At 36.9% G+C, this 17909-nt stretch overlaps 1 protein-coding gene across 1 annotated transcript in view; it reads left to right on the forward strand.

Moving 5' to 3' along the window:
* Window positions 1–17909, forward strand: part of LOC126355627 (uncharacterized) — a 791356-nt gene that overhangs the window by 695918 nt on the left and 77529 nt on the right. The window contains exons 18-21 of the mRNA XM_050005990.1: window positions 249–302; window positions 3145–3294; window positions 3849–4013; window positions 4844–4963. Coding sequence (XP_049861947.1) covers window positions 249–302; window positions 3145–3294; window positions 3849–4013; window positions 4844–4963 — 489 coding nt within the window. The remainder of the gene's footprint in view (window positions 1–248; window positions 303–3144; window positions 3295–3848; window positions 4014–4843; window positions 4964–17909) is intronic.

Here is a 17909-nt window from a genome sequence, read left to right on the forward strand (position 1 = left end):
AGTGTGTGTGTAATACTTGTTCGTACTCTCCTGATTCCACCTGCACTTAATCATTCACACTGTAATGTATGTCTCATTGTCTCTGAAGAAGAATGCAGTGTTTGTGATGCATTTTGTTGCTCTAAATGTTTTAGTTTCTGTTCTGGTAATTATTAGAATTACTGTTTTGAAGCTGGAATGTATTGCAATTGTTATAATGCATGCTGCTTTCTGTGTATGTTATATGCTGCTTGTTCAATTTTTTACAGAGTCAGTGTAAGCTAGCTGTAGTAGATGGTGATGTTGCAAGATTCAGATCAAAAGTAAGTATTATCTGAGGATAGCAATATTTCCATGCCTCTCGTACTTCTCTCTCTCTCTCTCTCTCTCTCTCTCTCTCTCTCTCTCTCTCTCTCTGTGTGTGTGTGTGTGTGTGTGTGTGTGTGTGTGTGTGTGTGTGTGTGTGTGTGTAAATATCTATCTATTTGTTCCTTGTGTGGTTGATGCATCTAGTTACGCATACTTTTTGATGCATGAAGGAATGAATAGGTGTTCCGTATATGGTAATTTGCTGTGTATGTGGTTGACTATATTTGCCTAGTGTGTTAAAAAAAAGGGGGGGGGGGGCGGAAACAGAGTGATATATACAATGTTCAAGATGAAGAGTCCACATTTCCCTATTGCTAACATCTAGTACCGCCAAAAAATTGTGATACTGAGAGGATATTTATAAAATTTGCTCAGTATGTTGTTCATCCAGACTAAAAGAACTGTGCATACAAAATCTAGATCTGCACCAGTACTTCAGTGATAGGCTAGATACCCTGTATGGCATTCAAAAGACACTTTGAGCATTTTTACCTTGCTGTTTTAATAATGTTACAGCCTTTTTTTTTCATTTTTGCTGTAGAATTTCTGCCTAATTAAAGTCTAACAAAAGTGAAGCACCGTATTTTGGAAAAATTTAATTAAACCCTCATACCACTCTTGTCCATGTAATTCAATAATTTATGCTATCAACAATTATGTAATGTAGTATAATTCATTGTATCAGAACAAAATATGTCAAAATCTAAGTAATTAATGGTAAGAAAAATGGTATACATAAGTGGTCAGTGATCTTGGAGAGGTTGAAACAACTCCAGAATGAAATTTTCACTCTGCAGCAGAGTGTGTGCTGATATGAAACTTTCTGGCAAATTAAAAAGTTTGAGTTCAGTACTTAACAGTCGGAACACTTTTTGCTTCTGTCATTTTTATGACTTATGGGTAAAAAAGAGCAATTTGTGAGGTAAATACAGGTGGTAGGCAGTTCAAAGTAAAAATCAGTGGGAATGTACTGTCTGTAATAGAGAATGGAAATTAGCGTAAAGCAAAGGAGTGAAAATGAGTTAGATACAAAGATTAAAATGAAAAATAGCATGTGGCAGCCCAAGTTGAAATATAAATAGCAGCTATGGTTAGAATGGTGAGAGACAGAACAAAGTGTGAAGGAACTTAAGTAATGCTACTGAAAGACCGGAAGCCATGCATTTCATCATGCTATCCTTTTCCCTATATATGTATTCATTTCACTGCACCCCCTTCAGTCACTATGAGCACTTAATCTCAGGCCCCCTACCCCCCAAATCACAATATTATTTGATGCCTCTGATTTCTTTTGCATTATTTTACATCAATTAATTAATTCACACACTCATTCCTACATCTTATTGTAAGGGAGAAACGTCAGGGGTCGCACAGTCAAAATATGTTTGACAGTAAATGCTTATCCAAGGTTATCTACTTCTGTAGAGTATATTGACAGACTGGTGTTAGTGACACTTGGCTTCTGTTTTTTGTCACTACGGAACTAGCTCCAACTAGCTTCTTGAGTAATTAGAAGGGAAGTGATAAGCTGATGGTGCTTATTTAATCCAGTCTGAGATCACCATTATGTACACAGCTTTTTGTAGGCACCCACACAGTTCCTTGTTGTTCCTTCCATTTCTTCTCCTTCACTCCTGCTTATATCCTCCATATTAACCCCACTGCTTTTGTTGCTCTTGAAGATATAGTTTTTGCACCAGCCAGGTTACACTTCCACACATTACTTACCAAATTTCAAAGAGCCCACAGTAAAGTGTCATTTGCAGCTGCAGCCATTTTTTATCCTCTGTTCCTGTGACTTCATGTTGGAATATAATGTTCTCCACTTCTAGACTAATAAGTACCCTAAAACACACATTGATCTGTGAGTTGTGTATCAATTCACCCAGACATTCAGTTTTGCTAAAGAGCAGCTTTGGCAAACCCTGCCTTGTGTGTATGCACCCCACCGTGCTCCCCTCTGTGCTACAAGTACATCTGCTTCAAAACAAACAGCAGCTGTTCACCTTTACTGGTATGTTACTGTATGGAAAGTTCTGGTTGAAAATTAAGAATTATTTAGAGATAACGGAGACAACTCACTGAAAGACATAAGCGCTGCCTTTAAGTGTACTAGTACGTCTTATCATATGAATCTGGGCCCTGCAAGCCTCTCCATTACCCAGGTCTCGTGTATTGCATGACTTATTCAAATGCCGCAAATGCCACAGTACTGAATGTAAAATTAAATAGACTCTAAATCTTGTTCAAGTGGCCATTTGTAAATGATAATACTTTAAATTCAAATTGCTACTGCAGCTTTGTTTGCTATGACATCATTAAAGCTGAACTTCTTGAAATTTTTATGTCCATAATTCTGTTTTCTATGGGTTTGTAAGATTGTTATTGACATTTTTTATCAGGCTCTATCTCTTTGTTCTTCAAAATATTATTCTGAAAAAAAAATACTGGCTGTGTTATTTCCAAAAGAAGGCTAGTGTTATTTCCAAGAACAGGCTCTCTTGCCAAAAAGTAATTAATGACATGGCACTGAAACACTATCAGTTAGTGTTGTAACAGAAATATATTGGCAATAAGTGATTGCTGCAGATAGACACAGTTTAGTTTACTGTATTCATTTGACAAAACATTATAAGTTTTTCTAATGTAATTGTGATTTTAGTGTGTAATGAGCTTGGTCCATACTGAGTCAGCTACAGTAAAATAAAATAAAAAGTTATTTGGTACAAAAAGTTGCATTTTAACACTTTAGCTATAGCTGATTTTTGTTGCTTTGATAGCAATATTTAATTCTAGCTTGTTGAAATGGAGCAGAATGGTGTGGATAATGAGGAATTTTTGGAGCGACTCCGCCACTCCACAGCACGTCTTAGAGAGACAGACAGGAATCTCCTGGCAGCCAAAAAAGAAATCGCAAACATGCAGGAAATGCTTTCACAGTCACAGGTGAGAAAAACATGTTGTTGTTTCAGACTCATAAGCTGAATGGGTTGAAAAAGGTACCATTGTGGCAGTATTGCAAGTGGATAGTATCACCAAAGCACTGATAAATGCAGCTTAGTTACTGTTTTCCTGTTGAGGATGTAAATAAGATGTATTATGCAACAGATAGAAGGATATAGTCTAAAACACAGGAGTTAGCTAGTTAATTCCCTGAGAAGTGAAACCAAAACATTGACTGACCACTCAAATTACCTTTTGAACATGTTTACTTACCATGCACAAGAGAAATATCAAATGGAATAGTTTTGTGTTATGTAGTTGCAATTGTATTAATACAGTATAGGCATTCATGGGCAGTATTTAGTTAAGTTAAAACATCTGGACTGAAAGCCTATGGTATAAAACTAAGTTGACTATGGACTCCCAACATCGGAGTAAATATTTATACAATTTAAATTTTAATAATTTGATGATATTTCTTCATTTGTAATCTCTTTTTTTCTCACAAATATTCTTATGGGGTAGTAAAAAATTATTATTATTTTCAATTATTTCAGGCTCAGTATGCAGCTTTAGAAAAGAAGTATGCAAAGGCTAAGAGACTTTTGAGGGAATTCACCCAACGTGAAGCAGACATGATCCATCGAGAAGAGTTCTACCTTCAGCTTCTGCAAGAGAAGGACACAGAATACAATGCTCTCGTCAAGAGCCTGAAAGATCGGGTATGTACCATGCACAGTGTTGTGGACAGGAACAGTTTAAAGAAACTCCTGCATTGCTTGTTTGTAAAAACCTTGAATCAACTAAATACTGAGCTGTTCTTGTACTATTAGTCATCTTTGTCTGCCACCCAACTGCCCCCAAAGGCAGAAATGGCTAGAGCCGGAATCCACAAGAATGTGTTCTTCAGTAATCCTCCTCCATATACCATGTATTTCATAATACGCCTCATGCTGTAGTCTTGTGCTGAATTTTTTGTTTCTTCCTTGCTTTCTCAGTCTTTTCGCTACCTCTTCTATCATAGACTATTGTTATATCTAATCTATCTTGACCACATTCTTCCTTTTTCATATTTAATTTCCCGTATCACTGATATGCATGTACTATTATTGTGCGCATCTTCTATTTTTATTTTTTTAACTTGAAGAAAAATAAGTAGGAAATGCTGAGCTGAGAACCAGGGGTTTTGGATAATACTCACAATGAAGAATGTTTCACCAGTATTTACACTGATCATGAAATCCTAAGTATTGCCGCCAGAAATACCTAAAAGTAGAAAAAACTATTCCTAGATTTTGTAACTTTTATATTCCTTTCTTGCGGAAGAAGTAGTGATAGTTTTGAAAGTAGAGGCTCAGATGCTTGGCACTCAGATGCCAGGATGTGAAAGCACCTTCTGTTCTGAGGACTTCAGAAGACAAAGATGAAAGAAAAGATTCATTTGTTTCCAGGCAATTGGTTGTGCACCCTTATTTCTGTGTACTGTGTACTGTGGAATTTGCAGTATGTTAACGTTTATAAGATCTGCAGTAATGAAGTGTATCTTTTGTAGGTTATTCAATTAGAACAAGAATTATTGGAGACACAGCGAAAAGCAGGATTACCAGCAGTCTTACCATATGACAGCACAAGTTTGCGGCCTCTAACACCACAGCTGACACGCAGACAACAGGTAGATCGAAAAAACAATCATAAGCTATCAGGAATATAAATGTAATACTGTATTTCTGTTCTATTGTATTAAAGCATTTTATATATAAAATAACAGCACATTATTTATCTATCCTTAGTAGAGGTGTGTGTGTGTGTGTGTGTGTGTGTGTGTGTGTGTGTGTGTGTGTGTGTGTCGATCGGAACTTGAAGCCAATTTCCCATTTATGTGAGCAGTCACCTTACTATTTGATTAACTGAGTATGACTCATGGCTTAAAGTCAGCTGCCCAGTGCTGGCAGATAAATACAGTATTGCAGTACCTGTGTTGTTCCACATTATGATGCAGTGTTCCTTTGTCTTTACTCTCATCACGGGGTCATACATTTGTTTCACTGATTGTAGTGGTCCGAAGAATAAGAGCGTCACATGAGGAATGGTCAACATTCAGGTATATGACAGGAACCGTCATTCTAAGCAAAAGTCATGTAAAGTTCAGTACAACTAGTGCTCATAGCTCTCAAGTTGTGCATTTTAGAGACCATGTTTTCTTCACAATTTTGCTTTGAATGAGTGTTGCTGTTGTATCCCTGAATACTGACCGTTCCTCTTAAGACACCCTGTATGTACAGAGATGTGAGGTGTATGGTATGTTGTGCATAGGAACTTGAAAATTTTACATTTTGCAGTAAATGCAAATATAGATGTAAATTCTGCCTCAAAATGTGAAAATGTGAAATTATCTAATAGATGGTGTTTCATAGTGAATTGTATGTATACAGATGAACTATTTTATCAGAGATAGTTTGAAATAATTTTATCTTCTTCCCATATATGTGGGAAATGTAACCAATATTTGGTTACTGGTATTGCGCCTCATCTGATGAAGCTGAGTTTGGTAAGATAATATGCATAAGACTGTGTTTACAAAATAAAAAGTGCACAAAGACAACATAATATCATTGTGGCCAATGCTGTGGCGCCACACTAATTGTGGACAGTTGAATGATCTGTACACAATACATACCACGTATGCTACTTTGTACTCGTCCATGGGCCCTTGCATCTAAAAACAAAGAAATAAGTACATTTGTCTTTCAGCTACAGTTTAGGAAATTGCTATAGTGGGGACACATTTAATGTGGCAGTTCTGGGGAGTGGGTGTTCGGAAGTTTGATTGCATTAAATGCCAACGGAGGCCAGGCCTGAACTAACTTATTAGTGAATTTTCACCCTTGGCAAGTAATTACTTCGTAGCTGTTACCGAATGCTTTGTGTTGTGGATTGCTTGTTGTTTTCTTATTTTGAAATGAGTGAAGAGAATAATCCTGGTCCAACACAAGAGTATGGTTACCATCCTCACAACACAAGAAGGGATTGGCGAAATGCAGGACACGGGGGTAGGCTGTTGCCCTTGGAGGAGGAGGTGGGACTCGTTTCCCCGCACTGCTTGTCACCCCCCTCTGGCCGTCATAATTCTAGTTTGATTGTGCCTAATGCCAACTGCCATTCTATAGTGTCACCACTCTGCACTATAGCAACCAGTAAAAATTTGTCAGCATATTTTGACTCTGCTGAAAGTCATCCCTTAATGTGCAGAGTTACTTTATATGCTATGTGCCTTCTCAGTTTTTTCTTCAGTACTGTCAACTGTTGGTTGGATGACTACGAATGCCCATGAAAGATCATAATTAATATCTTCAGATTTTTTAATTATAGAATTAGGCCAAAAAGCAAATTTCATGAAACACCTTAAATCTGTGATGCACTTAGTTGACCAGTGGGAAAATGCTACTCCTTCTGAGCTGAAACAATTATTTGTTAAAAACTTGAATAGAGCCAAAAGAAGAAAAAAAGCGTAGCCCTTTTCAGAACACTCTTCCTGTTTTTACAAAAGCAAACATTCCAGACAGAAAGCACCCTATCACCAGAAAATTATTTCAAAGCACTAAGGTTTTGTCTTCAGGTACATAGTATGACAGCCTTTTAAATCTGTGTGTAATCATTTACAGACAGTAAAACAGTTGCAACTTCTGCCAAAGATAGGTGCGAATTTTGCTAAAATTAGATGCTACATTTTCAGGTCCCTAGTTAAATACCTCAGTCATTTTCCCTTCAGAGTTTGAGGAGTATATGGAAAGAACTGTTGTAAGTAAGATGATTCATAAGCTTAAAGTACTCTGATCATATTAAAATTAGCCTTTCATATGATATGTAGAACAACACGTTACACAGCTCTTCTTCGATTGTGGAACCTTGTAATTTTAATGATAAGCCTGTGTACGATGAACAGTACTTCAAGGTGTCAATTATTTCTGTTGAATATTTATACAACAGATAACTTGTTCCTTAATTAGTTTTGTGCTGTATATGCACTTTTTACTGATACAACAAAATACCAGAAAGTTTTGGTTGGTATGAAAGTAAGAATGAGTGTGCATACATGCGTGTTTGTTTCATTGTTCAACTACTACAAGTTTTGTATGTTCTTGAAGATATGCACAATATTTCACAGAGGCTGTGATTTACTTTATTTAAATACTTCTGAAAAAAAGTTTGACACTTTATTGAAATTACAAGTTTTGGTCAGACAATAAGTAATCCTTAATGTGCAACTGGGGTGGGGGTGGTGGGAACGGTGATCAGACACAATGACAACACATATACCCATAAAACATCCGTCACATAACCCGCAATCAAGTACAAAGAAAATGAAAAATGTTGCTTTGTATGTTTTAGTAAAGTGACAAACAGCTATTTGGTTAATAATGATTTTTCAGAATTATGTAAGGTGCTTATTTAATAACTGATAAATGACTGGGAAACTTAAAGATGCACATTGGAGTAGGAAAAGAATCCCATGGAAGGTTGGGTCCACAATTTTCCATCATTTTTTTTAATAATAATAATAATAATAATAATAATAATAATAATAATAATAATAATAATAATAGGTTTATTTGTCCATAATAACTTTGTCATGGACTTAGTCTGTATATAAACATTAACAAGAGTTTAGAAATAAAGATAAATTATGCACAACAACATTAAAAATTCTTGATGGAGTACAAACATTTCAGTTAACAGTTACTTTAATTTTGTCTTAAATCTGTTTCCATTCAACAGTTTTATGTTATTTGACTGTCGGTTATAAAAATGTCTTCCAGCAGAAAATGCACTATGATCTGTTGCTCTTTTCTCATTAAATTTTATGTGGTAATCTGTTCTTCTTGTATTGTAATTAGGGTTTTGGTTATACTATGCTCTGTATTTTCTTTTACAGAGCATATAGTTCTCAGAGCATACAACGAATACATTGTCAATATGTTAGGCTTAATGACGTATTCTCCGCAGGACTGATGTTCACTAATATTAGGTATTATCCTAATTGCTCTTTCCTGGGCTCCAAAATCCCTATCCATGTATACTGTTGGCGCCCCACCCCAAATCTCGATACCATATTGTAAAATAGATTTGTCTCAAGACAGGTGGTACTATTGTGCTAGAAATGTGTTTTAGCAGGGAGGTGCTATAGGAAATTGTTTTTTTTTTACACATGTAGCTGATGTTCTCCTTTCACGTTAGATATTCATCTACCATAATATCCAGAAATTTATGTTTATCAGTTGTTTCAACTGATACCTCTGGCTCATTATCAACTTGTCTTGATTTATAATTTACCAGAAACTCCATCAGTATTTTCTTGTTCTTATTTAGTCCCAATTTGTTTTTGGAGAGAGATTCTGTGAAATGTTTTGGAGAGCCCCAGTTTATGAAGGAGATATCGTCAGCACAATTTACTAAGTTTGAATGTTGTGAAATTGATATATCATTGATGTACACAATAAACAAAAAAGGCCTGATAACACTTCCTTGAGGGGCTCTCTGTTAAGAATTTCATAAGGCGATTTTACTGTTTGTACATGTCCCCCAGTTGCATGATACAGCTTAACATTTTGTCTATCAGCAAGGTAGGATCATAACAAATCCAATGCCACTCCTCTGACTCCATAAGGTTCTAATTCATATAGAACAGTAGAAAGATTTACATATTCAGGAGCCTTGGATGGGTCTAAAAAAGTACCAATAATTTTGTTTCCATCATCAATTTTATTCAGTACCACTTGAAAAATGTGTGTACAGCTGTTGGTGTAGACCTACCCTTCCTGAAACTATGCTGAGAGCTCTTTTATGCACTTTCAGAAAAACCATTAAAGTTGATCAAGAAGTAGCACTCCCAATGAGTATTGTTGTCAATGAATTAGGCCTATAATTTTATATATTGTTAGTTATTCCTTTGTTATGCACTGGTCTTATGTCAGTGACTTTTAACAAGTCAGGAATTGAATCCTGACAGAAAGAGCTGTTTATTAAGTGTTGTAGTGGCTTTATTAATTCATTTCCACATTCTTTCAGAAATTTGGCTGAAGTTTCATCCCAGACACTGCATGCATTTGTGATGAAGTTGGAAATGGTTTTCAGTATTTCAAATTCTGTAACTCACCTCAGGAAGAATGAATTAGACATTACTGAGATTTAGCACCTATGGTGCGTCAGTTGCATCATCACTATTTTACGAATCTCTTACATACTTTCTTTGAGACGCTCATCTGTTTTGCTTACATTTGTGCTTTTAATTGCTTCCCTGTAGTTTTTTCTACATGCTTTGTATTTAGATTGGAATTACTGCAGTTTGGTTTCTCTAAAAAGAACAAATCCTTCATATCTTCCTTTAATTTTGTCACGTTAGGGGGAAGTTTAAGATTCTAGGAACTGTCTGTTTTCCATAGCATTTTGACCACTGGACGCACTTGATAGAGACAATGGGTTAACATTGCTTAAAACTTTTCCCACTTTTCATCAATATCTTCTGTTTCATGTAGGCCTACTGGATGCCAGTTTGTGTGTACCAGGGTTTCCTTTAATGTTTGATACTCTACCTTTGTTTCATAGTTGATTAGGTACCTGTGAGATACTATTTCTTTGTCTGTATGACACTCTGGGACTAATGCACAATTATCTGAAGTATGGTTCTCAACAGTTCTAACTAAAAGGTCTTCTTTGCTTAAGTTTGTAATAATGTGGTCACTTCATGTCTGAGAGTCGCATGTCATTTTGTTGGTGTTGAATTCACATGGGTGTAATTATAGGACTGTAACATAACAACATATCTAAGGTAATTTACACTATTAGTTACGGAGTCAGTGTTCACACCCCCCCTAATGTTATAGTCTGTTTTTTATGAGATGACAGTTCTTCCATGTTACTATTACGTGATCCATAAAGGATAAATGTTATTAAACTGCTATTTCTGAACTTTATTCTTATTTTAGCTATTTCAAAAACCACCCTTTGAATGATCCCATTTATGTAAGTGCACATGATAGCACAAAATAAAACGCAATAATCACCAAATATGTCTGAACATAAGAGGTTAAATGGAAATAAGCCTTTGTAAATTTTAACCAAAGGTTGACGTGACAAACTTCCAATCCTTGCTACCCTAAGGAATCGATACCAGCAACAAATAAAATAAAACATATTAAAACCTCTCTTACACAATAAATAAGTAAAAAGATAACTCTTGCACAATCTTCTTTAACAGTCCCAGATATTAAATTAACAACTGGTAGTTTATTCTAAACAGCCAAGCATGGCAGATCTAACAAATTTTCTTACATCCATAGAATGGTACAATGACAAATTAAACTCTAGCAAAGAATAGTGAGTTCTCATTAAAAGTAGAAGTCAAAGGAGATGATAGTTAGAATGGAAACTATGTTAAAATTTTCCTCAGCATACCAAGTATGTATGCAAATATTTGTACGGGCAAAGGAACTACCTCAAAATCTAATTAAAATATCGCTCACATATAGGCCTGTAGGCAGCATATTTAGAAGTTAAAGCAAGTACATTAGAGCCTTAAGAAGGAAAAAGTAAAACTTCATTTAAAGAAGGCAACCTGCCAAGGTGACCAGTTCCGCCCGCTATAGTAATAGCGGCCATGCCTCCAACATAGCTGGAAGACCACACCTCAAACACAGCCGGAAGGCTTGTGGAGTGGCACAACAGGCCTTTGCTTCCTGCAGCCACTGAATTGTTGGGCTCGTGCTTCACAAGGCTAAAAGTTACTGCTAACAAACACCACATAGGTGAGAGATAGGCTACAGACATACAAATTACGTGAACTATTATTGCCACCTTCATTAGACCTCAGCTATGAGCACAAAAAAATCCACCATAAAATAAGGTAGCAAATATTATCCCTGTAACTGCTCTGCCTGTATTAACGTGTACTGTTACTACTGTCTCCAGGTGCTCAATGCACGATTACACATGCCTTTGTTTGTTAAGTCATTTGCTCAAGATGTGTAGACATGCACCCTGTTGCTGATGCGTTTGTGCTCATGATGTGTTAGGATGGGCTGCTGCTTGGGTTTCTGGGTGTTCCATATGCGTAGATATGTGAGCCACGTAGCGGCCAGGTAGAGCAACCAAGTAGGTGCAACTCTACCCTGAGCGCTTAAGCAGCTCTCCATCGTCTTGTGACGAAGCGAGCTGGGATATTTTTACCTCGTCTTGTTTTGACATCTGCCTCCTTATATTCATTTTTTTTCAATTTTAACTGATTACCATTACAATTTTTAACTGATTACCATTAACATACGTGAATATAATCTCTATTTTCAGAAAAGAGAAAGGTTGTCCCTCAGTTTTAAAGAATATAACACCAGATCTAATTTTGTGCTTAGTTTTATGTACGTAATTGATTTTCTAATTTATTTTAACTGTTCCTAGTTAGTATCTTTTGTTATAGGGTGAAATCAGTAATTGTTTCGTAACATAAATTCTATTGCTGACATATAAACAAATATATAGTCTGCAATAATTGTAAACATTTGGAAGGCGAAATACTAGTAATCTTAAAGTATCTATTTGGCTCTCTTCAAAAACATGTTATCAAAGCCAGCCCTTAATTAAGTCCCAGGTAATTAAAAGATTTGTGAAAAGTATTGTTTGCATAACTGTATTCGTTAATTTCACGATTTAAACAAATAATTCTGCCTAAACTTTGTACTAGAAGAAACTCTTAAAAGGAACGAATTTTTTATGTATATAGATAATTTAATGAGTTACAAACAATGTGTAGTTTCAGCCCCTATTATTGTGAGGATATATAAGGGCCCGGTTTTTGGTCACGAGACAGTCAGTCCACGGCAGAGTTTCAGACGAGGAATGAATGTTCGTTGGAACGACAACAGTGCATCAACTTAACAGTGTAATAAGTGTTACAGAATTTAGGCGGGTGTTAAAACAGTGATAGTGTCTGCTGCATACGTACCTTTCTATTCTTAAAGAACTGTAAACTTTGTGGTTAGGCTTTTATTGCTCATAGATGTTCAACAGTAAACTATTGTAGCAGTATGTGGATGGTTTGCCTGCTAACTATTAATGAGACTTATAGTGCACTGGCCATATATAACTGTGTATTATTGGCTGGGGTGGCAGGGGGAGAGGGAGGGGGGGTTGTGGAAAGTGATAGTAAAAGACTGTGAAACGCAACTGTGCATCTGTCGGCTACATCATTCACAGAAGACAGTACTGCACGTCCACCCCCTATTTTTTCAGCCAGTTCATCGACACTGAGGACAACAAACAATCAACGAATAAATAAAGCATGCGTAACCACTACAGCCTGTGTGTGTTTGCTGCTGCAATCTTATTTGTGTTGCTGTCATCATCATCATTTTTGACTGAGAAAATAAGAAATTGTTGTGATAGTACAGAGGAAGAAATCATGAAGATGGTGACAGGCAGTTACAGCTAGTACTTGGCTCCATGGAATAAAAGAAACTGAAACAGAGTATCAAACACATTCGTATAAAGACCACTGCAGTAGTGTTGCTGGAGAAACTAGTTGGCAAGGTGATGTCATTACATGTAGGTATAATATATTTTACAGTTTCTAAATTAACAAAACTGGAATAATTAAAACATTAAGTTATGTATTGATTACATGTTTTGACATAAGAACAAGCAGGTTTCGATTAAAACTGAGTTTCCAACATAGAATATCATGAATATTAATGTGTGCAGTGCTGTTAAAAGAAATATATCGCCCCATTGAAAAATTTCTAGTTACTTCTGTATCTTTACAGATAAAGTTGTGAGTATTACTCATGCATCAGTGTATGCACCTCTTTACATGCTATCATTTGCAGAAAACCGTATTTTGATATCTTGAGCTGTTTGTGAAATCTGATCGGTAATGAGACCACATAATTCACGTTGTGCATGGAGAGTACACAGGCACAATGTGCGCAACCCTCCCATAGATACAAAATCAGTATCTTGAGAATGGTAATATATATCGCTCTGTTCTCAGGTTCAGATACAATTTGATGTATTAGGTACATTTCATACACAGCAATGAGTGACCTAAAATAATCCATATGGAAATTTTACACAATGTACAGATTTAAAATTTCATGCAATGCTTTACTTCATTGGGTGCTGCATGATAACTAGGATAAGTAGCAAAAAGAAATTCAGTCCTCTATCGAACAAAGAAATTGTGCTGTAAGACATGAAAGAACCAGACTTTTTCACCAGACAGTTTTCTTAAAATTGGATGGAAGTATTTCATTAGCAGCCCACATGCCTGCTCAACTGCATCACTCACAATTTGTGATTGGAATCAGCAGACATGGAATGAAAAAGTTAGTAATGTGGTTCCCAATGACTGCCAATATAATATTGATATCACTGATGGCTTCTCCCTTTCCTTGTGTTATTACAGCTATGGCTATTATTTCCTAACCAAAATATCCAAGAATTTCATTTAAAAATCAGAAAATTATGCTTATGTCCTAGTGTCCTGTCACCTCCCAAGTAGTCATCTTGCGCAATTATACAATGATCCCAGTGTTGTTCCCATTTTTGGAAGCACTCCTGGAAACCTGCAGGGTGATGGTGTTCAGAATCCATTGAGATTCCATTTGGATGTCTTCAGTAAAGTCAAATTGTTGCCCTTTCAATGCAGTTTTCATCTTTGGAAACAGGTAGAAGACACGTGGCACTAGGTGTGGTGAGTAGAGAGGGTGGGTGAGTGTTTCCATGTTCTTTTCAGCCAGGAATTCCTTCACAACAATTGAGGTGCACCAACCAGTCTTTCTTTTTCTACAACTCTACCCATTTACACCAAGCATTTTCCATCAGTCACCTCAAAACCTCACAGTAAACCTGCCTGTCCACAATGTGACCAGGTGGAAGGAACTTACAAAAGATCAGTATTAACTTCAAGTTGCTGCAAACTCGTCTATTTTCAGTCTTGGAGAAGATGGTGTTTTCCATTGCAATGATTCCCGCTTCATTTTAAGGTCACAACCATACTTGAACTCATTGTTGCAGGTCTGTATATTAAGGTTTTGTTGGTCAGTGCTGAGAAAGCTAATCTAATCTGAGGGGCAGACTTGGCTGCAGTTCATCTCGTGTGGAGTTCATCAGCGAGAATTTATTGACATGTACTTTGACAGCCCAAGCCTGTTACAAACATCATAAATTGTTTGCCTTCAGTCTTTGTGAATCGTGGTCTGCACTTTCAGGATCATTTCTGGTATTGTGCTTGTTGACTGTTGACCAGAATTTTTGTGATCTTGATCAGATTCATGATCTTCCTTGAAGTGAAGTGCCTGAACCACTCAAATGTTCTTGCTTGACTCGGCTCACTCTCACCAGATGCCTCTGTCACAATGCAGTGGGTTTCGGCTGTAGTTTTCTTCACCTTGAAACAGAATTTGATGCAAGTCTGTTGCTTCTTCACATTATCCATTTCACAATTTTCAGAAACACTGAAACACATTTCTGGTACGGGCAACTACAACTCGCTACAGGATGCACCAAAGATAATGCAGTTTTGTGCTGTAGTAGCTAAGATGTGTACATAGTCGTCCAACAGTGGAGCGTCATACTGCTACAGATTTGACTAGTACAATGAATTCTCAGATATTTGGGTATATGTAGGGTAGCTGGTTATGGAAGAGTAAATATGAGAGAAGACTATGTTTCAGTGATGAATCGAAAGTGACATGTCACTTTCATCACAGGCTTCCAGCATCTTACTAGAAATAACAGGGAAGATGGATCCTTATGTGCAAAACCATATTGATAAACAAATGTGCTTGCATATGCAGTGATTTATTTCTAGAGATGTTGTAAACAGAAAAAAAATTTAAGTTGTTAGAGTAACTGTGTTTATTTTGTATTGGGATTTGGTGAAATGCAGACGGACAGATGACATTGTCACACCTAGTGCACTAGGAATATTCAGCACATGTGAGCCAGACTGTGTGGCAAGCCAGTATGCAGGTAGCGTCTGGAGCATGCTCTCTCACAGGTACTAGGTGTCAACAAAGTCGCACTCAGCATGGAATGGTGAGCACGTCTATTGCAGTCAAATGGTTAAAACTATACAGAAAATTGATAAAAATATTAATGAAAAGCAGTGTTTTAGTGTTTCATTATAGCCCAACTGTTGGAGAACTTTCTGCAGATTTCATTTAGTGTTTTGCATGAGAATGTGACTAAACAGTTAGGGGACCACATGTTCTTTGCTTACTGGGTTCCAAAACTCCTTTCTGAGAATCTTTTTTATTACAGTACGGCAGGAGAAGACAGAATTGTGATTGGTAATGAGACACGTTTCCTATACTAACCAAGAGGTGGAACAGAAGTCATTGGTATGGGTCTATACCACCTCAACAAGCCAAAAGAAACCAAAGAACATGTGGGAGCTGGAAAGGTTAGGACTGCCATTTTTTGGACTGCTGAAATAATCTTGTTTGAAGATTACATGGAATGTGGAAGGACAACAAATTTTGAAGCATGCTATGACTATTAACAGAACTAAGAGGAGCCATTCAAAACGAGTTTCTTCACCACCACTGCTGCTGTTCTTTTTGTACAGGAGTGCAGGGCTACACACTGCCCAGCAAACACACAAATTGTCACATCAGTTCAGATGGGACATTTTTAACATCCTTTCTACAGCCCAGACTTGGTTGCAACTGATTTCTACCTCTTCAAACACATGTGAAAAGTGACTTGGCTGAGGAATTTTAATTTGCTATCACATGCTGGCTGCAATCTCATGTTGCAGAATTCGATGCAATTTGACATTTCATCAAGATATGTGTTAGTTAAATGTGGATGATATTTATGTACAGAAGTAAAATGAAGGTGTAATTCTGAGGTTTTTCTAATTTGCTTTAACTATTCCAGTACCTTATATACAGTCTAAAATGGGTTATTTTCTGATGGGTTGAATTATGACGAAGTTAGACCTTCGTTCAAGGATCGAGGAAAGACATAGCAAACTCTTGCCCTATTTCTATTTGTCCTGTCCTGCAAAAGGTGTGAGAGAAAGTAGCAACAAACAAGATCAAAACTTTATTGTAAGAAATGATATTATTATAAGTAACCATTTTGATTTCAACCATGAAAACAAACCCTGGATGCAGTGAATAACCTTGTTGAAAAGATGTGCAAGTCATTGGGTCAGAGGAGTAAACCTGCAGGTATCCTCTGTGATCTTACAAAAGCATTCGACTCTGTGAACCATATCTCACTTACCTAGAAATTAGGCAAATAGGGGATTAAGCACAATGCCCTAAATTTGCTCATATCATACTTACACACTTCAAATGCAGTGAATTATTATTCTAAATGGAGTACAGTATCACAAGATATGCCTCAAGGCTCCATTTTGGGGACAATCCTGTTCCTATTCTACATAAATGACTCAACCATATATATTAAAAACAAATATTCCAAGACTTACCAAGCGGGAAAGCGCCGGTAGATAGGCACAATAAATAAAACACGCAAACAGAATTTCGAGCATTCGCAACCTGCGGCTGCTTCGTCAGGAAAGAGGGAAGGAAAAGGAAAGATGAAAGGATGTGGGTTTTAAGGGAGAGGGTAAGGAGTCATTCCAATCCCGGGGGCGGGATACCAATAAACCACAATTCAGTATCTGGAAGAAATCATCAAGACACAGTGTGGCTCTATATGGCTTATTTACTCTTGTATTGGAACAAGAAGAAAATATTGTGGGCTGGCACGGAAATGACGTTCAGACAATGATATATTTAAAAAAAAAGCTTTATTTGTATGAATTTGTAAAATAAATAATGTGTATTTCATTGAAGCAGATAAAATAAACAATTTATTGGTTACAGAAATTCATTTGAAGTTGGTAAAGATCTGTAAGGAACATGCTTTCTAATTTTCAAGCCTCAGAATGGGCAACTGAGTTCAGACATGGCCATACCCACCCTGATGCTGGTTCATTAATTGGATGTGTTCTAGTGATTACAGGTGTTAGAAATAGCCAGTGCTATAGATATATTGGATCTGGCCTATTCTGACATCTGGAGGTAGTTTTTAAATGTAAAGTGTCTTGAGGTTATGGCAGCTGGAGGCATATATAGAGCATGACAAAAAAGTGAAGCCCCCCAGAAGAGGAGGAGGAAACAAAATTAAGCTTCACAGCCTGAAAGGGTTTGTGATGTTTTCCAATGATTACAAATTTGAGTGAGATTTACAAAGAACTTGGCAATATAAGTCCACTTCACAGGGTGATGTTGCCATCTCCTCTGCCCGGGATGTGTGCACTGATTCACCTGCGAAGGGTATCACAAACTTGTAGCCTCTCCTGAGGCAAGCTGGCCTGCAGCCATTGTAACTGGTCCTTGATATACAGGATACTGGTACTAGGATGGAACTGATAACCAAGTTGGTCCCACACACATTCCATCAAGGACAGATCTAGGTATCTTACTGCCACGCGAGTTCCTCAGCGTCGTGCAGCCAGTTCATGGAGATGTGCCGTGCACGGATAAGCATTGTACTGTTAAAAAAAGATGCCATGATACTTCCATGTGGGTAGTAGCACTTGCGATACAGAA

Source organism: Schistocerca gregaria, chromosome 3 (genome assembly GCF_023897955.1).
Source record: "Schistocerca gregaria isolate iqSchGreg1 chromosome 3, iqSchGreg1.2, whole genome shotgun sequence".
Lineage (NCBI taxonomy): Eukaryota > Metazoa > Arthropoda > Insecta > Orthoptera > Acrididae > Schistocerca > Schistocerca gregaria.